Raw genomic sequence first — 23,149 nt, forward strand, 5'->3', positions numbered from 1 at the left:
CAAGTGAAAAATGGGGAGGCGAATGACTTACTCCTCTCCCCCCTCCCCGCAAACATATAACCCCCATCTCTCCTTGCTGCATAAGTGATTCCCGAGGCCTCCTCTGTCGCTTCCAGGTTCCATATTCGTAACGGGGCCTGAATTATTTATAGTTTAATTTCCGACACAGTCGCCAAAGCTCAGGAGCCTGTGGACAAAGCCAGAGAGGTGGGGAGGGCTCTGTTGGTTGGATTCCGTTGCTGATGCCCCCTGCTGGCTGGAATGGGTTTGACCTCTGTGTGTGTGTGTGTGTTTTGTGTGTGTGTGTGTTCACACCTTAAGCCCCCAGGTCCCACAGCGATAAGGGGAGGTGTTAATTCACAGCAGCCAGCCAGATGGGAACTGGAGTTGCCCATAGCTGGCATGAAACCTGTAGGGCAAGGAGGGGCCACATTCCCTCCTGGCCAACTTGCCAGGGGCCACACACCAGCGGGTGAGTGGAGCCAGAGGCAGAAATGCACATTCTGCTCCAAGATTGGAATTTAGCAAAATACGATGCTGGGGGATTTTCCCCTCTCAGAAGCTTGTTGAATCCTTCACTTAGAATCCTTGTTTTGGAGGGGATTTTATATTTGAGTAACTGCAGGGGGAGTGCGCGGTTTCTTTGCTTTTAAGGTGCTCTAAAGGCTCTATATGGGTACTTAGCTGAAGCTGTGAGCAAAGGACTAGGAATCGTACAAGCCTGCCCCTTGAACGCTGTTGAATTCTGCAAATCATTGATGGCTAGCAACTTACCACTTTTCTGTTTTAAAATCAGGGGCATAGTCTTCTGGGGTCTTGGGGGGAGGTGGGTCTCAGACCCCTTACTTTTTTGGGAGCCAGATCCCAGCAGGGTCCCTGTGTCTCTAGTGTCCTATGAGCCAATTGTCATGAAAGGGGAATGTGTTAGCCACTGAAAAGAGTCTTCTAACTTGTTTCCTGCTGATTGGAGCCAGTCAGAGTGAAAGGCGTTCCTACTGGTTCCTCAAGGACCGTCAAAAGCAATATCCAAGTTTGGCCAGCTGATTCTATATTCCTAGAAGGTTATATAATTTTAGAAGGGGGCATGGCTGTGGCTGATTTCCGGGAAGCCAACAAGACAGCTGGAACGGCCGCTAAAATTAGCCCATCATTGCTCGGAGGCGCCAGAATATAATGTGGAGTTGATGAGAAGTAATATATTAAATTTACATTGAAAATGGCCCAGGGTAAGGATTAGATTGGCGTGTGGGGGGCTCTGGATTTTTAATTGGCATAATATTTCATTTAATTACATTGTCTAATTTCAGAGACTGTGTCGTCGCAAGGCCTTAAATGTTAATGCAGGAAGGAATTCTTTGGCGCCCGCCTCCATAGCGGTGACAGTCTGTTAGCTCTTTGTGATCAATCTGGTGACAAGGTTTTAACTCCTCAGCAGGTAGGAAAGTGAAATGGTTTAAGCGAGGGCTGATTTCAGGCTTGGTAGGGGTGGAATACTTTTGTCTCCCCCCCTTCTCAGGGGGCCTTGAACATAGGGTTGCCAACTTTTCTACCAGCTCGTGCTCCTCTGCCTTAACAGGGTGCATGAGTGTCCGCAACCAGAAATGAGGCTGTCCTAGTCTGGCTCTCAAAGTCAGAAAAATGAAGTGCGGGGGGGGGTTACATCTGCCTGTCAGCGGCTCAGGCCTAGTAGTGATATTTGATAAGCGTAGTAACAACTGCCACGCCATTCCCTGGGCACCAGATCTGGTTCGTCATCAGTAGGCCTCAATAGGCCACCCACTGACATCTCTTTTCCATCACACTGACTTGTTAATGGCCTTAAACTCAGGGGGCAGATTTTCTCTTTTTAAAAAAAAAATACCCCTGTTCCCTCTCTGAGTCTCTGAAAGACGTTGTCCTTCTTTAAGTGGCTTCTGCTGCCAATTTGAGGCTGAAACAAATTACCCCCGAGGGGCCCTCAGAGAGACGCCCTCTCTGCTTGGCTGCTGTTCCGCGAAGCTGCACTTAATCATCTTGCATTTTTGAACGGCCTGTCGAGCGCAGAGGTGGAGCGGCCACAGCGCGGATGGTTGGCGGGACCAGTGGGTCCTCTACTAAACTGGCATGGGAATATCAGAAGAGCCTGGCTGCTGGGTCAGGCCAAAGGGGGCCCATCTAGTCCAACATCCTGTCCTCGCAGTGGCCCACTGGATGCCCCAAATGAGAAGCTTGCAAGCAGGACCTGAGCACCACAGCATCTCTCCCCTCCTGCGGTTCCCGGCAACTGGCATTTCGAAACCATGCAGGCGAAGCAATAACCATCATGGTTAGCTGCCATTGATAACCTTCTCCTCCGTGAATGTGTCTAACCCTCTCTTAAAGCCCTCCAAGTTGGTGGCCAACACTGCCTCTTCTGGAAGCGAAATCCAGAATTTTAACTATGCTCTCTATAAAGAAATCCTTTCTTTTGCCTGTCCTGAGTCTTCCAACGTCCAGTTTCATTGCATGCCCTGAGTCCTAGAAAAACCCTCTCCCTGTCCACTTTCTCCGCACCAAGCATAATTTTGTATACTTTGGTCATGTCCCCCACACTTTTACACACCTTTTGTTCTAAATGACGCCCCCATATCTTTCCATCATTTCTGACAGGCACGAGTTCCGCACACTTGTGAGAGATCTGCACATATCTGTCCATCCTCCTAATAACAAACTCCAGGAGTGGGTAGGATTATGGCTGAAAGCGGGCTACCGAAAAGAGGAGGAGGTAGAATGGCCTCTGGAGTTTCCAGAAACACAGCAAAACAAACCACAACCCAACAACCCTGCGTGCGTGTGTTTTATGAGGAGTGAGCGTTCTTGGTAGGCACGGAATGTGACAGACACTCAGTTGGAAAAGAAAAATGGGAAATCGAGGGAATGAGGAATGGAAGGGAAGGGCATCAAGCTAGCTGGAACGAGGGATGAACAAATCGCTCAGTTTTGGTTTCTGTCGTTTTTCCAGCCATCAGTTCAGCAGGCCACATTTCCACGCCAGTTTGTGAATGCCTTTTTCAAAAATCCTCACACGTTGGCCTTTTTGTGTTCATTTCTCCTAATACGCCCATTTTGGGGGAGCCATTTCCCGCCACCGAATGCATTTTCATGTCTTGCTTTTGCTAATACATGCATTGTTATACACCCTTTCCCTTAATGTGCAGATTTTGCTGCCCTTTTTCGGGGTGATGTTGGAGAATGACGTTGCAAAATCTGTGCAAATTTCAAGGGACACCTGCATTTCGGATTTTGTATTGTTTCAGGAAGTGCAAGTTAGGTAGATTTAGATTAAGATGCAAACCGAACGTCTCTCCCGTCTCTAACCAGAACCCTGAACAAGAGCACTCCTATTAGGAGATGAGATTACAGCGCACAGAGCACAACTTGGTGATTGGTTATTAGAGTTGAAGTCTGACAATATCTGCAGGTCCAAAGGTTTCCCAGCACTGAGTTAGGGGTATATGGAGTAGCTAGCAGAAGCTATGAGAGAGGGACTGATAATCAAAGAAGGTTTGGCATCAGAATGCTGGCACCTTCTGCAGAATGTTGAGGGCTAGCAACTTGGCCAATGTTTATGTTTTCAATCTGCAATGTGCTGGCAAAAAAAGAAAGAAAAGCCCTCACGCCCATGCAACTCTGTTTTGGAGTCCTTGAAAGCAGAAACACTGTCTGTCCCTTCCGCAAGGTTTGTGCTATGTGATCTCTTCCCTTGGCTGCAGTTCATGAGGACTAGGGGCCTCCACGACTCAAAGGAGAGCAGACACCGACAGGTTCACAAGCAGGAAGAGAGCTGGTCTTGGCAGCTGTAAACAGTAGTGTAGTGGCAAATTCAGAAGTGCAGGGTCCCTTCATGATAGTTACAGCCATGACCCCCCCTTTTTTTTTTTTGCTACTGGGTTCAGAATTAGGTCCTTGTTAATGCCTTCTTCCATAACAGATCCCTAGGAGCCAATCAGCATGAAAGGGGAGAGTGTTAGCTGCTGAGAAAAGTCTGATTGGCTCCAGTCAGCAGGAAAGATCAAGGAAGCATGAGAGAAGACTCTTCTCAGTGGTTAATACATGCTCCCCTTTCATACTGATTGGCTGGTAGGATGCTGGAGACATTGGGACCCTGGTCTCAGAAAAGCGAGGGGTCTAAGACCCCCTGAAACCCTAGACGACTACGCCCCTGGCAGTAAAGGACAAGAAATCTAGGTTTGGAGATGCGGGAAGGGGAGAAGAGAAGAGGACACGTATATAAGGCGTCCCCTCCCCTTCAGATAAAGCTTCGGGGGGGGCAGGATAGCAGCTGTGGATCTTGCCAGATGACTCTTGGTAATGAGCGAAAGAAGCTGTAAGACCATAGTAATGAGATTTTGATACCGGGGATTGTGCGGGGCGTGAGGTTAGAGAAGACTGTGTGACTGTGTGTGCGCGCGCTTGCGTCACTCTTTATCTTAGACTCCAGCCAGTCCCCGACAAATGCCGGATTTGCAGACAAATGGTCAAATTTCTAGTGCCTCTTGCGGAGAAGACTGGGATAGACCCCCCGCCCAGTATGTTCAGTGTGTGCATTTTCAACCCGGCATTGGGAGGAGGAAGAAGCCCTTATATAGGGGCAGAGGTAGCTGCCCTATACCGAATCAGACCCTTCCTCCATCTTCCTCAGTATTGTCGACACTGGCTGGCAGGGTCTCTCCAGAGATTCGGATGGGGGGAACTCTCTCAGCCCTACCTGGAGATGGAACCTGGGACTTTCCACATGTAAGGCGGATGCTCTTCCCCTGAGCTGCGTCCCTTTCCAGTAACAAAGTCTTAACTGGCAGTCTACACTGACTGGCAGCCACTCGCCAGGGTTTCAAGCGGGGGGGGTCTCTCCTAGCCTTACCTGCAGTTGCCAGGGATCGAACCTGGGACCATCTGCGGGCAAAGCACATACTCTACCACTGAGCTACAATCCTTCCCATAAAGATAAAAGTAAGCTCCTAGTCCTCATGGTTCTGAACAAAGGGCTTATTTAAAAAGGAGCATAGAAAGCTGCCTTTTACTGAGCCAGGCCGTTGGCCCATCTAGCTCTGTACTGTCCACATTGACAGGCGCCCACTCTCCAGGATTTCAGACGGGAGTCTCTCCCAGCTCAACCTGGAGATGCCATGGGGCACTGACCCAGGGACCTTCTGCATGCAACGAGAAGCAACAGGGCAATGCATTTGCCTGGAGGACGGCTTCCTTGCAAAAACATGGACACAAGTGACCCACCTCTTACTCCAGAGATGGGGAGTCTGTGGGGCTCCCGGCAGCCCCATCCAGCTTTGTCAATGCTCTGGGATCAAAATGATGATATGACTTGTGATCCAACGACTTCTGGATTGCCACAAGTATCTCTTCCCTGTCTAAGAACACCTTGCTGGGTTGGCCAAAGGGGGGTCGATCATCTAGTCCAGCTTCCTGCTCTCGCAGTGGCCAACCATTTCTCTGTTATGTGAAGTCCGCAAGCAGGACCCAATCGCAACAGCACCTCTCTGCTCCTGCCGTTTCCAGCAAGTGGCTTTCAGAGGCATCCTGCCTCCAACAGTAAAGAGAGAACGTAGCCATCATGGCTAGTAGCCCGTGATAGCCGTAGGATGCTTCCAGAGGGGTGTGTGGACATGGGTCCTTGAGACTGCCGACAGGTCATTCGCAACCGGTAGCAGGTGGCCACTTATGAGATTTGTTAGCCACTTGTAACTCGAAGGCAGAGCTTGGAAGTAACTAGTTACAAGTAACGAATTACTTGTAATTCATTACTTTTTTGAGTAATGAGCGGGTAATTCCTTTACATTTTGATTGTAACAGAACTAGGAGTAATTTTACTACTTTTGTGGAGTAATTGTAACGTTTCCAGAATTACTTTTGGGCATTACTGGGGGGGGAGCAGGGTAAGTCTTCTGCTCCTCTGATTTGTGGATGGAAATCATGTGCCTCAAACTGGGCTTCTGTGCAGCGTCGCTCATTCCTCATGCTCTGTGGATGGGTAGGAGGCGACGAGGGAGGAGGCAGAGAGTGAGACAGGGTGGAGTGGAGAAAACAATTATTTTAAAAAACGGATAGTGGTGGTGAAGAATGGAGTGGAAAGAAAAAGGATCTGGAGGTCAAGAATATGGATAAAGGAGGAGAAGGAGGCAGCAGCAGAATGGAGATAAAGAACTGTGGAGGTGAAAGATGGCAACGCGTGTGTTTGTGTGTGTGAATACTGTGTTTGCACTTGGCACACAAAGTGGCCTCCACCACCCTCTCTGGCTACTGTGCTGCATTTGCAGTATTTTAACTTTTTTGCATCTTGGGAAAATGTTTGCTTGGGTGAGTGTCCCTTAGTTGGTGGCAGGGCAGGGTCCAGGAAGTGGTTAAGTGAGAGAGATTATGCTTGCTGGCTGAGGGGGGGGTGCACTTGGTTTGACGTGCAAAGATCCGAGTTGTGGCCTCAGCCTCCCTCCCCACCACCCTTACCAGCAGAGAGACCACCACTGCTATCTTAAGAATAAAAATATTTATTCTACTGCTTCTGTTTGTGTGTGTTTATTTTTAATGTTGTTTTAGGCTACTTAGATGTGCAGCAGCCAAAGTCAGCACCTTGTAGGCATTTTTTTTAAAAGTAACTGAAATGTAATTGTACTTATTACTTTGGAGGAAAAGCAAAGTAATCAGTTACTTTCTGAGAAATTGTAATTGTAATGGCAATCACCACTTTTGGTGGGGGCATGTAACTGTAATTTATTACTTTTTAAAAGTAATCTTCCAAGCTCTGCTCGAAGGCCTCCAAGCGACTGACAACGCTGTTAAAAACAGAAATAAATGTTTAATACCAGAAAAAAACCCAAAACAGCAACAACCCCCATAACAGCCACAGGAAGCTTTTGCCCGCACGCGAAGAACAAACAGTTTTGTCTTAGTTTTCTTTTAATTTATCAGGTTTTTCGTGGAAAGAGTGAAAATGGAAATGGACTGCCTTCAAGTATTCAGAGGGGGTTTACCATTGCCTCCCTCTGAGGCTGAGAGGCAGTGACTGGCCCAAGGTCACCCAGTGGGCTTCATGGCTGTGTGGGGGTTCAAACCCTGGTTTCCCAGCTTGTAGTCCAACGCTCTAACCACTACGCCATACTGGCTCTCAATGGAAAGGGTAAATCCGGATTACTAAAGGGGAGAGGAGGAACGGAGGCTGGTATTTTGATGACGAGGTTATGTGTGGATGTTTGAGGGACGTCTGTCCCACCAGTGGAGGCTGGTGGCTCCAGTGTTATTGGCGAAGTGAATCTGCTCTGGGTCTTTTCAGCGCCTGGTGAAGACCTTCCTCTTTCAACAAGCCTTTTAAGTAGAGACCTTATCCCGTCCACATCCGTGTTTTTAAATATCTTTTTTACAAATATTTTTAGATGTTTTGTTTTGAATATATTTTATAGATTTGTTTTATGCCCTGGCCTCCTCCTGGGAGGAAGGGCAGGGTATAAATTTAATAAAGAATAAACAATAAGTACCTAGCAACACCTCTCCCTGCCCCATTGGGGAGACGTTCTTCCTGAAAGTCTTAAAGAACCCCCCTTGGCAACCTTTGGAAGGGACACATCCTTAGCCTTCTTCTGGTTCTACTTTCTATGGTTCTCCCACGGCAACCCAACTTTGAGAACTTAAGTTTTGCTTAAAAAGTTGGGCCGGCGCTGAGGTGTTGGGCTCCGGTGGGCCATGACCAATTTGTGCAGAAATCGGGTGCCGTGGCCAGTTGTGTTCCGGCATCCGGCCGTCCAATTTCATCTCTTTCCTCTGTGCGTGTGCCACTCGATGCCTGGGCTCTGGGCTTGCTCTGTAATTAAAAGTGGCCGTCTTTGCGTGGCTGAGGTGCTGCTGGCTGCGCGATGGTAATTAACTCTGCTAACGATGCATGTGGTGGCTCATGAACATCCTTTCAGACAATACGGGAGGAGAGGCAAGGATGATTTCAGTTGGAAGGAGGCATCAGGGAGCCTGGAAACGAGGGCAAAGCAGATGGAAGATGAGTCTTCTATTTTTGTGGTATGCGTGGGGAGGAAGGCCTAACCCTGCACCCACCGCTCTACTCGGAGAGGCCAAAGAGAGGATGTTAAGATCTGCAGTTCCACAGAGGAAGCTTTTTGAAATGTAAAAGGATAAGCAGATTTTTCTCGTCTGTTCCTTTTTCTTTTTTTATCCCGGCAGGATCTGCCCATTTGGAGCAGCAGCGAGAAACCTTATTCAGTACGTGGGCCACGTTCCCTTCTGGGCAGCCCCTCAAGGGCCGTAAGCCAGTGGTGGGCAGGGCCAGAGGCCAAAGTGGGGTAGAACAACAAGTGCAAGCTTAACCTTTGCACAACTGGCGGGTATTGTACATATGCATTCTCGTACTTCCCGCTCCGTTCAGACAAGCTAGAGGGCTTGTCGGCGCGTTAAGAGCCAGGCCAAAATATTTGGGATGTGAGGGGGGGCTAGCAAGGGGAGTGGCTTGGGGGAAGTTCCAAGGGCCAGGTAGAAAGGCCTGGAGGGCTGTATTTGGCCCCTGGGCTGAAGGTTTCCTGCCCCTAAATTAGGAGAAGGGATGTAGCTCAGTGGCAGAACACCTGCTTTGCATGCAGAAGGTCCCAGGTGCAATCCCTGCCATCTTGGCCCCAGTATTCATTTGACAGCATGCGGCCCCTGGCTCCTATGAGTCATGATTTCTGCCATGGGTCTTGGCTTGTTCTGGCACCACACGCCAAGTGCCAGAACTCTGCATCCTAGGTCCTGAACCTTCCTGAACACCTAACAGCAGGAACACTCACCATGGGTTCAAGAGATACATGCATGCTTCCCCCAAGAGAACTAGCCCCGTTAGAATTCTCCGTTGTGTTTCCGCGGTATCTAGATGGACACTGACGTGGACTGTCTCTCTCTTTCTCTCTGGCTCAAACTCTCTGTGCCTCTTGCCACACACATGTCTGTGAGTGTGTGTGTGTTGCGAGCTTGAATCCTCTGCCATTATTATAGGCCAAGATTCCAAGATAAAACACCGAGCCAAGCACCGGAATCGTGCTTGTATTTATAGCGCCGGGGTGCTTTGTGCTGACAGATGGGTTCGCAAGCATTGTCGTTTTAGCAGTTTCTCACTCTAACACAGGTCTACCCTTTATGCACTGTTTGTTGTTGTTCAGTGTGTGTGTCCCGTTTCGTGTGTGTGTTTTCTACAAAAATTAAAATAACATCCAGACACAAAAGTCTCCAGAACACGTGGCAGTGTAAACAGTTTTGCTACCTGTTGCGCCCTTTGGAGAAGGCAGGTGCCCTACAAAAATGAATCCCCCTGCACCCAGTCCTCCAGGTCCACAGTAGATTAGCAGCTGCTGAGGCCTTGTAGAGGAGAAGGCTGTGCTCTCCCTCTGCTGTTGGAGACGGGATGCTCCAGAATACCAGCTGTTCGGAGTCACAGGAGGGGACAGCGCTGTTGCGCCCAGGTCCTGCTTGCAGGCTTCCTGTAGCTGTTGGTATTTATTTATTCATTTGATTTGCCCTAAGGTGCCAATAGGGTCCCCATACGTGGGAATCGACTTGAAGGCAGTCCATTTTTTTAAGGTGCCAACGCTTTAAAATACGACGGTTTAAAACGGTGATTCCCAAACCTTTTCCCCCACCCACCTCATAGACCGCTTGAAAATCACTGAGAGTTTTGGCAGGCCATTTCCCCGCCTTTTGTAGCGGTTGTCATGCGCCGGATGCAGTGTGATTTTTTTAGTTGTATTTTGATGGCTTCTTTTACTTTACCTTATTTTATTGTATTACCATGCAAATGGAAATGCAATAAAATGCAATATATAAGAAACAAAATACAATTCGAAATCAATATGAATCTATAACATGGACGAGGGAAGGGGGAGAATATCCACTAAATCAGACTTAGTACCAGATTCTGACTGAATCCAACAGTCCGCTGTTTTTTCAAACTGGCACTGATTTCTTGCGGTGGGCCATGTCTGTAATCGGCAAGGATTTTTAAATTTTTGTTTTCCCGATTTTACGTAATTATCGTTGTAATTTTCTCTGAGCTGATGCATTCGTAACAGTGTGTAGGTGTGATAAATAGGAAAAAAATAAACCATGTGGAACACTGTGATCATTTACATAGATATTTACATTAAAAATTATGCATTTTTTTTCCTCAACCAAAAAACAACACCCACATTGGATCGAATCAGAAAGTGCCAGAGCAAGCGGCAACAGAAAAAGGTTGGATCAGGATGGAACAACAGACTATTGGAATACAAGCGGGTCAGAACTAGGCAGCAAACCCCGTCCCTAACATGGACACACTGTGGGCCATCTGAATGCAGCTCGTGGACCAATGGTAGTCCAGGGAGCACTGTTTGGAAACCCCTGGTTTAAAACAAATTGCAGTAGGAAATGGCAGTTTAAAACAGATTACCGTGAAGAAATTATAGTTATTATTATTTATTTAATTTGTATCCCGCCCTTCCTCCCAGCAGGAGCCCAGGGCGGCGAACAGAGCGCTAAAACACTTTAAAACATCATAAAAACAGATCTTAAAATATATTAAAACAAAACCGCATTAAAAACATTTTTAGAAAAACAGCTTTGGAAAAGGGTTAAAAACATTATTAAAAAACATATTAAGTAATTTTAACACAGACGCAGACTGGGATAGGTCTCAACCTAAAAGGCTTGCAGTGAAGTTGTGTGCAAAGCCATAAATGAGCTTCCACCCAAGTACTTGAAGGAGAGCCGAGGATTTGCTCCCACAGGAGAGAGAGATGGCCAAAACTTGGATGGCTTTAAGGGAGGTTTTGACAAATTCATCAAGGAGGATTATAAAGCGATCAACGGCTGCTAGCCACAATACCTAGGCTTTCCCTCCACTGTCGGAGGCCATACGCCTCCAAATAATATCAGTTGCTGGGAACTGCAAGGGAGGAGAGTTGCTGTTGCGCTCAGGTCATAGGAACCGACAAAGCTGTCTTTTTCTGCATCAGACAATTGGTCCATTCAGCCCAGCATTGTCTACACTGACAGGCAGCGGCTCTCCAAGGTTTCAGGCAGGGAGTCTCTCTCAGCCCTCCCTGGCGATGCCGGATTGAACCCGGGTCCTTCTGCATGCAAGGCAGAGGCTCTGCCACTGAGCTAGGGCCCTTTCCCTAAGGTCCTGTTTATGAGCGTCCCTTTGGGGCACCGGAATGGCCGCTGCGAGAACAGGATGCTGGACTAGATGGGCCCCCTTAGGCCTGATCCTGCAGTGGACTCTTCTGGTGTTCTCACATGTCTCCCAGAAGGGGCCGGCTGACAAGGAAAGCAAGCAAAGTCCTCCAGGGGCTCGGATGCTCTTGCAGGGCCCTGCCCGTACGTGGGCGGGGCTTGGGGTGCCGAATCCGGCCCCCCGCCAAAAAAAACTTGCAGGCTTGCTCAAGTTCTTGCACACCCCACATCCCATTTAAGCATTTGTGCTGCAAAGCCTGCAGGCCTGGAGAAAAATATTTTGTCGCCCCAGTGGAAAGCAACGAAGGCATCTTCTCGAGAGCCATCTTGTGGTCCATCTGTTCTGATGTGATTTATTTCTCTCTCTCTCTCCCCCCCCCCCGCATGTCTTGACAGTAAGGAACAGGTTTTAATTAACTGAAGGTTTGGCAGAGGTAGTGAGGGAGAAGAGGAAAACGATCCCCCCAGGAAGCCATTCATGGGTATCTAGCCTTTGTCTTTTGAGCCGGGGGCCACGTTCAGCCATCCGGGGACCACATGTGTGTATACAGAGGGGGGAAGGTTGCCTCTTCTTCTTCAGCCGATCAGGTGAGGTTGGTGGTGGCAATGATCCCCTCCTCGGTCATCAAATTATTGATCCGATATCGGGAAGGGGGCAATTTCGAGGACAAAAAATGGATTACCTGACCCTGCATGGTTGCCAAGAGGCTTGTACTCTGAGCCTGGGAGGATAAACACTTCCCATCTGTTACGCGACGGTCTGAAGACCTCCATGCCCTTGCCTTGATTTGAAGAAGTCAAAAAAAGAAGTCAACTTTGAATACCTATTTGGACACTTGGATGGGGCACGCCACACTCTATGCGCAACGTATTGATGGTTATTCTCCTGTTAACATGCCGTCACATGGTGTCTTCCTTTCACCCCCTTTCTCAGTGGTCCCCCCCCAATAAATGTGCAATAAAAATTATGGTGATATGATTTTTAGAGGAATGGGGCTATTTGCGTCTCCGTCGGGGCACTGGGCTGGACAGCATCCCAGCATTGTGTCGTATGTATTTATCTTATTCTTTTATTTTGGTGAGGATGATGTCCAGATCTGTGGTGGAGGGGTGGGAGATGCATGGCAGGCCAGAAAAATCGGCTCTGCGGGCCAGATCAGGCTGCTGGGCTTTGCAAGGGGGGGCAGGGGCGTTAGCCGCATCTGCTACTATATAATATAGTTTATCTGGCCTTGCGTGAAATACCAGCGCATAGTCACTTTGAAAGACAGGGCACTGATGCCCACAAACCTATGGTTAGATCCACAGTGCAGCTTCTTCGCCTCCGTGCTAATTAAAGAATGAGACAGAGGGGAAGGCCTGCTTCTGATGCGAACGTGCATCCCCGCAGGCATTCCTGCAGACATTTCCTATATGCAGCATTGGGAAGGAAGGGTGGCCTACAGGAGAGTTCCAGGGGCCAGATCTTGATGCCCGGTTGGCCGGATTTGGCCCACAGGCCGGCAGTTCCCCACCTTAACTCTCTTGTGTTGTTGGCAATCGCTTCTTGGATCCTCTTCTTCGTTTGCGATATAAATATATAATACAGAATTATTATTATGCCCAGTCTCTGTATATATGTGTGTGTGTCTCAGTGCTTGGATTCTAATTATACACCAGCTGGAAAGTTCAGTTTAACAAGTGTAAACAAATCCAACATAACTGTCTTCTCACCTCGCTGGCGTCTTGGGAATATATATGTTATTTTTTTCAACAACTCCCCCCCCACACACACACACCAGCCAGTGAGTGCCTCGTTGAGGGATTAAGGAGAAGATCTTGGTGGAAATTAATTTTCAGGCTGCATGAGAAAAGCATGCGTATCGGTTTTGGGGGAGGGGGCAGAGGGAAAATGAGAAGCCAAAATAAGGTTGGTTGCCTTTTCTGCTTGTTGGCACTTAGAAACTCATTTCAGATGGTCGATTGCTAGTGTGTGTAAAGGAAGGGGTGTTTGAAAGCGTGGGGCGGGGCTGTTTGCAAAAAGTGCGGGGGGGGGTTGGTAATCTGGCACAGAGAGAGAGAGAGTATGCGAGGAGATGTTTGTGCATGAGGCTGGCTTGGTGGATGCAAGGATATTTGTTTGCTTCATCCCGTTGACGCATCGTTGACGCATCGTCTTCCTATCAAATATCTCAACGTGTTTGAGGATTAAAAACAAAGTCCAGAGAAGCCAAGTACCCAAGAAGTTCATGTGCAAGAATGCAACTGAAACAATTTCATAGAAAACCAAGGTGGTATATAAAAGCAATTAAAAACAACCTGGTTTTTCTTCCACCATGAGGACTAGGAATGTGTTTTAAAAAAAAATAATAGCGAAGATTTTGTGTGAAACCTTTCTTGGTTCATTTCTTTTCTGTCTCTTCTCTCTCTCCCTCCCCCCCCCCGGTCTTTTCTCCTCTCCCTGGCTAGGTGATTGTCTCCATAAATATCACACGGCTGTCTTTCATACCCATCCATGGCTAAAACGTGTATCCCGTACCCAACTCTGTTCTGGGCTTTGGCTATTTATAACGGTGTTTTGCCTCTTTGATCTGGGCATGCAGCCTCTTCGCACAGGGCAGTGGAAATCCACTTTGGATTCCTTCTCTTCACATTCCATTTGCAGATCTTAATTTGACGACAGCCTAGTGAGGTAGGCTAAATCCTCCCCCCTCCTATTTTTTAACAAACACGAAACTGAAATTGGGGTGACTCTATGACTGCCATGGGACTTGAACTTGAACTATTGAGGGGATGCTGAAGCCATCTAGGGTTAGAATCATAGAGCCGCAAGGGACTTCAAAGCTCATCTAGTCCAAATCAGACCATCACAGAGCAAATTCCCAGAGTTCTCTGGGAAGAGGGATTGATTGTTAAACCTAGGGCTGGCGCCAGGCATGACTGGGTCCTTGGGTACCTGCCTGACCCAGGCCCACAGCGCCCACCTGCACATCTCACCGACCTTTCCCATCTCTGTGAATGCCATGCGTGCTGCGCGCTGTGCATGCCTACCATCAACCAAGATGGCGGCAGGGATGTAAGCCCCTTTGTTGATGGCAGGCATGCACGCACAGCACACATGACATTCACAGCGACGGAAGAGGTAGGTGGGGTATTTGTGCTGGCTTATTGTATGAGGGGCTGCCTGGGATCTCCCTCACCTTGATCTGTGGCAGGATTGGGAGCCACTGCTGCCTCAGATCACAAAACAGGAGTGCTACCCTCCCACCCTGCCTTCAACCATGCAGGCAGAGTGATAGCCATCATGGCTAGTAGCCACTGGTAGCCTTTTTCTCTACAAATTTGTCTAGTCCTCTTTTGAGGCCATCCGCGTTGGTGGCCACCAGTGCCTCTTGTGGGAGCAGATTCCACAGTTCAAGTCTGCGCTGCGTGAGTGAAGAAGTCCTTCCTTTCGTCTGTCCTGAATCATCATTCAGCTTCACTGGGCGTCCAAAAATTCTAGTTGTTGTAAGAGAGGGAGAAAAAACTTTTCTCTATCCACTTCCTCCACACATTGCATAATTTTATATGCTTCTGTAACATCTGGGCCTCTGGCACCAAAACGATCCTTCCCCTGGCACACACACGGTGTCCCAAAGGCTCCCTAGCTATGCCAGGTAGACCTCAAAAAAGAGATAGCTGGTTCCCAGAAGAGGCCCAGCTCACGTCACTGGGTAGCTGGGCTCCTTCTCTGTTGACGTGAGCACCCCTGCCCACCGGGGAGACTGAGGCACAGGGACCTGGCAGTATGAAGCATCCCAGACAGAGAAAGTCCTGGTGAGAAGACTGTGGTCTGTCCTTAACATTCTGAATTTATTTGTGTGTGTGTGTGTGGAGGGAGGTAATCTCCGCCTTCAAGGAGTTTACCGTCTAGACTTGGATGGTTTAGCAAGAGAATTTTCTGTATTTTTATTTCTTACATTTACATCCCACCTTTCCTCATGGAAGTCCAGGTGGTATATATGGTGGGGGTTGATTATTATTATTGTTGTTTGTTGTTGTTGTTGTTGTTTTACCTGCTCTTCACCCAAAAGTCCAAGGGCAGGTTACAACCATTTAAAAATATTAAAAACAATGTCTCCTCCATTTGTTTTATCCTCACAACAACCCTGTGAGGTAGGTTAGGCTGAGAGGGGGTGGGCTGGCCCAAGGTCACTCCACGAGCTTCATGGCTGAGTGGGTGTTCGAACCCTGATCTCCGAGGACACAGTCCAGAACTTTAACCACTATGCCACACTGGCTGTCGCTTATAGGCCCCTTCCAGCTCTATGATTCTGTGATTCTAGAAGGGCAACCAGAATGATCAGGGGACTGGAAACAAAGCCCTGTGAGGACTTGGGGCCTTCTGCATGCAAAGCAGATGCTCTGCCACTGAGCTGCAGCCCTTGCTGCACAGATTTGTTGTAAAGATATCTGTGCTATTCAAGGTGTGCCTTGAATTTCTCAGTCATTTTAAATAATGCTACACAGACTTCCTTTTCTCCTATTAAAATGTTTTATTGATACGAAGAGTGCGTCGCAAATCCATCAAAGATGAACAAGAATAATGATCTTTGGAGGATAACCTTCCTTTCCACCCCTTTACAAAAAAAATAACTACCCCAAATCCGGGAAACATAAACCCATTTAAAGTATCTGGAATCTCCTGATTGTTCAAGCAAGACATATTGTAAATACAAAGGATTGTATCCATTTTCTTCATACCTAGAGTATGACAAGCTTAAACCATTAATTCCAATAGGTCTTTCTTGTCTACTGTTTGGATACAAACCTAACAACTTAGCAGTGGGAACTGTTCATAATAAGGGCTTCAGCACTTTAAATTATTCTGATCTATACGTAATAAAATACCAGTTAATTCAGAGGAATTTAATTTGGTTGGAACTATACCAGATTAATTAAATATTTAGCTGTCACCTTTTCTTCATTTCATTATAGGATTGGCCGGAAAGTGATCTCCATGTGTCGAAAATGTTAGAATTGGCAGATTTTATTTTTATAGTCGCTGTTTGTGGTTTTACTGCGGATCTTGCAATTCTATTAGTTTGATTTGTACTTTGTAATTGTAATTGCTATAATAATCTTAGCTTCATAAACGCTAACAAATGTTTAAGCGCATGAAGATGTGCATACTGGGAGATTACATCCTAGAAGCGCCTGCTGTTGCGTTCATTAATGCTAGAAAGGGGAGCTTGCTTGTTTTCACCACTTACAGATTATTTTTACAACAAAGAAAGGAACCTAGATAAATTGGAAGGAGGGGAGGTTTTGTGCTCTCTAACAGCCATGGTTTGTTTGCTTATGGACATTTTTGTAACAGGTTTTGTTTTTAAGTTGGAGAAGAACTTCAAAAAACCGAGACCCTCGCCTCAATAGATCCTTCCCAGAATCCACACACACACGCATCCAAGCTGACCTCTGGGTCTCTGAGTTTGCACCCTAGAACCCCCAGTCCTTCCAATTGTTTGCAAAAAAAACCCAACCAAAACCTCAACCCATTGCTGCATCCAATCTGTGCAAGGGGACTCCCACTGTAACCCAATCGGGGAGACCAGCTGTCCTACGCCGATTCCTGGCTGTGTTCAGGAATATTGGAGTTGTACACACTGTTTACTCACTGTATGAATCAGGGGAGCGGCCAGTCCCTTGATATTTGTAGTATTTGGCGTTGTGTGTGTTCAGGTGCAGTTAATGAACACTCTTGATGTCCATCTTTTTTTTTTTCTGCGGGATGGGGACACAGAAGAGCTTGAGGAGGCTTAATTGTAGCCACAGCTGCATCCCAGAGAAGGTAGCTTCGCCTCCCACCCCCAACTCCAGAGCATATAACAATGCTCTGGCCAGCCCTGGAAGTATTGTGTTGAGTGCATTTGTGCATGCAGAGAGTGCCTTTTCCTGGCCGGGGGCTCGCTGCAGCCTGCCTGCAACCTACCGCTTATTGGGGAATAATGGGCAGAGATATAGATGATTTTGTCTACTTGGTTGCTCTGTTTCTGATGTGTGGGCTGTGAGTAGAGGTGGGCAAATCTGTCCATTATTGGTTTCTAATTTTTCCAGGCTTAAGTTCAGCGCTCCCCCTTTCCACATCACGTTGTGAGTTTTTTTCCAAGTCCTCATGAAAATTCATCAGCGTATTTCTCCTAATACTCACGTTTTTATGTCATGTTCCTTAATATTTGCATTTTTGTAAAGCAATTTTCCTTAGCATAATACAATTGTAATGTTATTTTCTCTAATATGAACATTAAGATGAACATGCGCTAGAATAGCATTGCAAAATGCAAATAATTTCGAAGGATGCCTGTTCTAGTTTACATTTTTTTTTTGCAAGTGCGAGTTATAGAGATTCACCTTTAAATGCAAACTCGATCAAATTTCTTCCCCATCCTTAGCTGTGAGTGCCATTGGTAACGCAGTCAAAACAGCAGAACACTTACATTAAGGGCAGGGATGGAAGGGTCTGTCAATTTCAGTTGTCTGTGTTTCTCTTTTTTCCAATTTTAAATTCAGTTCTGCAGCAATTTGCAATATATATATATATATATATATATAAAATCCTAATGAAAATTCTTCAGCATTTTAGTGAGGATTTCTCCAACGAAACTCATTTTTGCACCCAGTTTTGACTCATATACACATCTGTGTGAGCCATTTCTCCTAATATAAATGCATTCTGTATGTTATTTTCACCAATATATTCATTTTTGTGCACACTTTCCACACAATATGATTTGCTTGCAAGTAAAGTAATGCTCAAGATTCTACAACAAAGGCTTTTGCCATATATGGAGTGAGAAATGCCAGACATCCAAGCTGGATTTAGAAAGGGAAGAGGCACCAGAGATCATATTGCAAACGTATGTTGGATAATGGAATGAACCAAGGAATTTCAGAAGAAAATCACCCTGTGCTTTATAGGTTACAGCAAAGCCTTTGACTGTGTAGATCATGAAAAACTATGGAATGCTTTAAAAGAAATGGGGGTGCCACAGCATCTGATTGTCCTGATGCACAACGTATACTCTGGACGAGAGGCTACTGCAAGGACAGAATGTGGAGAAAATGATTGGTTCCCCATCGGAAAGGGTGTGAGACAGGGGTGTATGTTATCACCCTGTTTATTTAATCTATATGCAGAACATATCATACGGAAAGCAGGATTGGACCAAGAAGAAGGAGGTGTGAAAATTGGAGGGAGAAATATCAATAAATTAAGATAAGCAGATGATACCATACTACTAGCAGAAACCAGTAATGATTTGAAACGAATGCTGTTGAAAGTTAAAGAGGAAAGCGCAAAAGCAGGACTACAGCTGAATGTCAAAAAGACTAAAGTAATGACAACAGAAGATTTATGTAACTTTACAGTTGACAATGAGGACATTGAACTTGTCAACGATTATCAATACCTCAGCACAATCATTACCCAAAATGGAGACAATTGTCAAGAAATCAGAAGAAGGCTAGGACTGGGGAGGGCAGCTGTGATAGAACTAGAAAAGGTCCTCAAATGGAAAGATGTATCACTGAACACTAAAGTCAGGATCATTCAGACCATGGTATTTCCGATCTCTATGTACGGATGTGAAAGTTGGACAGCAAAAAAAGCTGATAAGAGAAAAATCAATGCATTTGAAATGTGGTGTTGGAGGAGAGCTTTGCGGATACCATGGACTGCAAAAAAGACAAATAATTGGGTGTTAGAACAAATTAAACCAGAACTATCACTAAAAGCTAAAATGATGAAACTGAGGTTATCATACTTTGGACACATCATGAGAAGACCTAATTCACTAGAAAAGACAATAATGCTGGGAAAAACAGAAGGGAGTAGAAAAAGAGGAAGGGCAAACAAGAGATGGCTTGATTCCATAAAGGAAGCCACAGACCTGAACTTACATGATCTGAACAGGGTGGTTCATGGCAGATGCTCTTGGAGGTCATAAGTTGTAGTCGACTTGGAGGCACATAACAACTACATGTGAATTTTTGTTAAACTTGTTGGGTTTACGAACTGCATCACAAAATTCAAAGAAGCGCATGTTTCAGAGGACGGCTGTGGTTTGGTTCTCATATTGTCTAGGAAAGTGCGAATTTGACAGATTCGGCGTGAAATGCGAACTGAATCAATTTTTTCCCTCATCCCTATATAAGGGTTTTAAAAAAGAAAATAACAAATGAGAGGTACAGGTAGGCTTGAAAGATCCCCAGGGTTTGCTCAAAAGTAATCAAAATATTTGGGGGGGGATGCAACAGGAGTGAAGGAAGGCCACAACACCCCAAAACACCCCACTAAAGATGGAGCGTAGTCAGTGGTCACAGAATGCTGGCTGACTTTTGGGGCAATATGGAGAACCAGGGCTGGGAGTTGGGCAAATGGAGTGTTGTGCAGGAGGGCATGGCTGGCTGAATGACCGGATCACTGAAGAGGAGCACTTCACGCACACTGCAATCTTTTGTTGCAGATCCTGCTGGAGACCTTGCTCCCAACAGAAATATCTCCAGTAGGCCATTCTCGGTTTTGTTTTGCAGCTGTTATTTTTAAAGAATATGTCATTTTTCCCCCAAAAAAAGTTTTGGGGGGAACCACCAGATTTATTTTTTTTAAAGGAGACAAAAGGAGTTTCGCCATTGAATTTGGTGTGGGAACCATTCAGGCTGAGGTGTTTTTTAAAAAAATGCAAATAAAAGTCATTCTTCCAAAACGGTGGGGATTTTTTTTTAAAAAAAGCACCAGATTTTAAAACTAGCAGGAAAGAAAAGAAAAAGGAGAGACTCCATTGCATTTGGTTTGGGAGCCGTTGAGGATGTTGGGCGGGGGGGGGTCACTTTCAACATTAAAAAATGCAAATAATGGCAAGGTGGAGGGGAATCATTCCCCCCCACAGATTTTGAAACTACCCCACAAGGGGGGCAGTGGAAGAGAGACTCTCCGTTGCATTTGGTGTGGGAAGCTTTCAGCACCCAGCCCTCCCTCTCCTCCTCTCTTCCAGGGCCTACAGAAGGCAGCATGCTGGGCTCCTAGGGTCTGGCCCCCTGCTCTTCCTCTCCTCCCCGGAACGTCCTGAGAATGCTCCTTCCTGCCATCTTGCCTCCTCTTTTTTACTTCCTGGCGTCTGCGGCTTCGTTCCCCAAGGATTTGACTCCACTTAACACCGTTGGTGAGGCAGGTGAGGTCAGCGTGGTGGCACCTTTTAAAATATTTGCACAGTGAAACCAAGGCAGGTATTCAACAGGTCTTGCTTCCCCTACTCCTTTGACTGGAAATACTAGAGGGCAGTGAAAGAACTGGCTCCATCTGAAGGTGCGTCTCCTAAGGAGGAGGAGGTTTTCTAAGAGGACATTCTCTCTCTTCTTCTCCCAACCAGGAACAGCCCAGAACCCTTATTTCTGGGGACTTGCTGAGGACAATGACACAGTCCAGCTGGGTCTGGATTTCCAGAGTATGCTGCGACTCAACCAAACCCTTTTCATCGCTGCCCGGTAAGCAGCAGTGCAGGCAGGCGGTGTTGGCGCCGTTACGTTTTCCCAGCGCTCAGGGGCCTCATACAGGCTGAGATCCGGTCTCTTTGGTGCTGAGACCCAGGCACAGAACACGCAAAGTCATAATGGTAAAAGTCAAAATAAAAGAGGGGAGTGTCCAAAGAACTTTTATTAGAACATTTTTTAAAAAAAATTCCAAGAAAAATAAATGTCTACTAGATAGGGCTTATGCACTGGGTCCAGCCAAATCTGGCACCCCGAGCCAAATTGGGTAGACCTGGGATTCAGCCAGATTGGGTTGAAGCAGCCCCAGATAGCCCCAGGGTGTCTTGGGTCCACCCAGAGCAATCCAGGGCTGTCAAAATGTTTGGCAGCATGGAGGGAGGGAAGAAGAGGCATGCAGACCGCCTGCGTGCATCTCTCTTACGGTTTTAAATCCTAATTAAACACCGTGCAAGGACCCTGAATTGGTTCAGGGCCCAGATCCAGGTCAGGTTTGGCCCTGCGTTGTTGCGGGTGGAATCGGGGCTGCTCTGAAGTGCGAGATCAGGTGCTGAATCAGATGGGGGGGCTGTGATCAGCCTTGCTCCTAGGTACCCACACACATGGACGCATGCTCTGTTTTTTTTCATACACCCTTATTCCCTTCACAGCAACCCTGTGAGGTAGGATAAAGCCCTAAGATGAGCTGATAAGTTTCATGGCTTGAGTAGGGATTTGAATGCAAGTCCCGCACTCTCTCCACGCTGCCCCCCTCATTTTCCCTCCCACACGGGCCCCCAATGTCATGAGCCCTGTAGTACCTCTGTGGTTTGGGGAGAGGGCGCTAGCGTCACGCAGTCAGAAGGTGTTGAAGCCAAAGGCTCCAACTGCGTTGACACTAACAGCGCTGCCCCTATATCTCCAATTACAACTGACGAGATGTTGCCCAATCAAGAGACTGCCCTTTTGCCTTCCTTGCACCCCCACTTCCCCATCCACGTCACGACCAGATCTCTCCTCTCGGATGTGTCTCCACTGCCCTCACCCCAGATATGGAGACAAATGTGCCGACAGGCTCAAAGGCGTCCCTCCATTCCTCTTTGGAGTGCTCACATGCGCGCATGCTCCTGTCCAGTGATTCTTTCTTGATGCGAGTAGATGAACACACCCACACTTACATAAGGGTTGTAAGGGGGCATGCCCAATTGCTATGATGACATCTTAGCCCTGTGTACCTGTGCCTATCTATGTCAAGGAGCATTGCAGTGTTCTGTGTAATCTGTAAGCTGATCTATGAAGCCTTCTGAACTGGAATTTTCTGTTAAACCTATTAAAGAAAAGCACACCTTCACGTCCGACGTCAGCAGCCTAGGACAGGACCCCTAGCCCCCTCACCTGGTATCAGGGCACCAAGATTCCAAGTCAGAGGATGTGTTAGTGCCCAGTGTGCTCAAAAGCAAAAGAGTGTGCTCTTTTACCCTTTCTCCTCCCACCTATGAGGAGAGGCTGAAAGAACTGGGCATGTTTAGCCCGCAGAAGAGAAGACTGAGCGGAGATAGGATAGCACTCTTCAAGTCCTTGAAAGGTTGCCACACAGAGGAGGGCCAGGATAACTTCTCGATCGTCCCAGAGTGCAGGACACGGAATAATGGGCTCAAGTTGCAGGAAGCCAGATTTCGGCTGAACATCAGGAAAAACTTCCTAACTGTTAGAGCGGTACGACTATGGAACCAATGACCTTGGGAGGTGGTGGGCTCTCCAACACTGGCGGCCTTCAAGAGGCAGCTGGACAGCCACCTGTCAGGGCTGCTTTAAATTGGATTCCTGCCTTGAGCAGTGGGTTGGACTTGATGGCCTTATAGGCCCCTTCCAGCTCTACTGCTCTATGATTCTATGAGTTACATGAGTGGTGATTTATTTACTTCTCTTCCCTCCCTCTCCTGGCCACCAGAGACCACGTCTATGCCTTTGATCTCCAACAGACCAAGGACGACTTCGCTCCAAAGAGGGTAAGGAGGTTACTGGTGGATTTCTGTGTTACAATGTTACTGGTTTTTCTCCCACTGTTCTCCTTAACATGGGAACAGACTGATGACAAAGGGTGACCTTGATAGCCTAGGGAGCTACCTGTGGAACAGAGAGAAAGAATGTTCCAAAACACTCAAATTCATGGTTTTGGGATAGGAGAGTGAGTTCTAGATAAGATGTGACTGGGAATTCAGGAGGTTCCGTGGCCATTCTGGGACTGAAGGAGATTGTCAAACACTGAAGATCTGAACATCAATGGATTCTGTTTCCTTTTACTGGGAAGGCTGTTTTTTTATAGTAGTAAATATCTCAGAAAGAAAAAAGGAGTTGGCACCTAAGGCCAGAAAGGCAGGATCAAGGATTAGATGGGGCATGCAGTGTTCTAGAACAGCCTTCTGAAATCTGGAGGGCCCCCCCCCCGGAT

At 47.0% G+C, this 23,149-nt stretch overlaps 1 protein-coding gene across 8 annotated transcripts in view; it reads left to right on the forward strand.

Moving 5' to 3' along the window:
* The window catches only part of SEMA6C (semaphorin 6C), a 100,246-nt gene that overhangs the window by 36,352 nt on the left and 40,745 nt on the right, over positions 1-23,149 (forward strand). For 7 of the 8 annotated variants that reach the window (XM_061606883.1, XM_061606886.1, XM_061606885.1 and 4 more), the window contains 3 exons: positions 20,226-20,402; positions 20,601-20,715; positions 22,649-22,706. In XM_061606883.1, coding sequence (XP_061462867.1) covers positions 20,303-20,402; positions 20,601-20,715; positions 22,649-22,706 — 273 coding nt within the window. In that variant the 5' untranslated portion in view covers positions 20,226-20,302. Of the gene's footprint in view, positions 1-1,307; positions 1,436-20,225; positions 20,403-20,600; positions 20,716-22,648; positions 22,707-23,149 lie in introns of those variants that run through there. The other variant, XM_061606887.1, reaches the window with a different exon arrangement.

Source organism: Rhineura floridana, chromosome 22, assembly GCF_030035675.1.
Source record: "Rhineura floridana isolate rRhiFlo1 chromosome 22, rRhiFlo1.hap2, whole genome shotgun sequence".
In the NCBI taxonomy this organism is placed as follows: domain Eukaryota; kingdom Metazoa; phylum Chordata; class Lepidosauria; order Squamata; family Rhineuridae; genus Rhineura; species Rhineura floridana.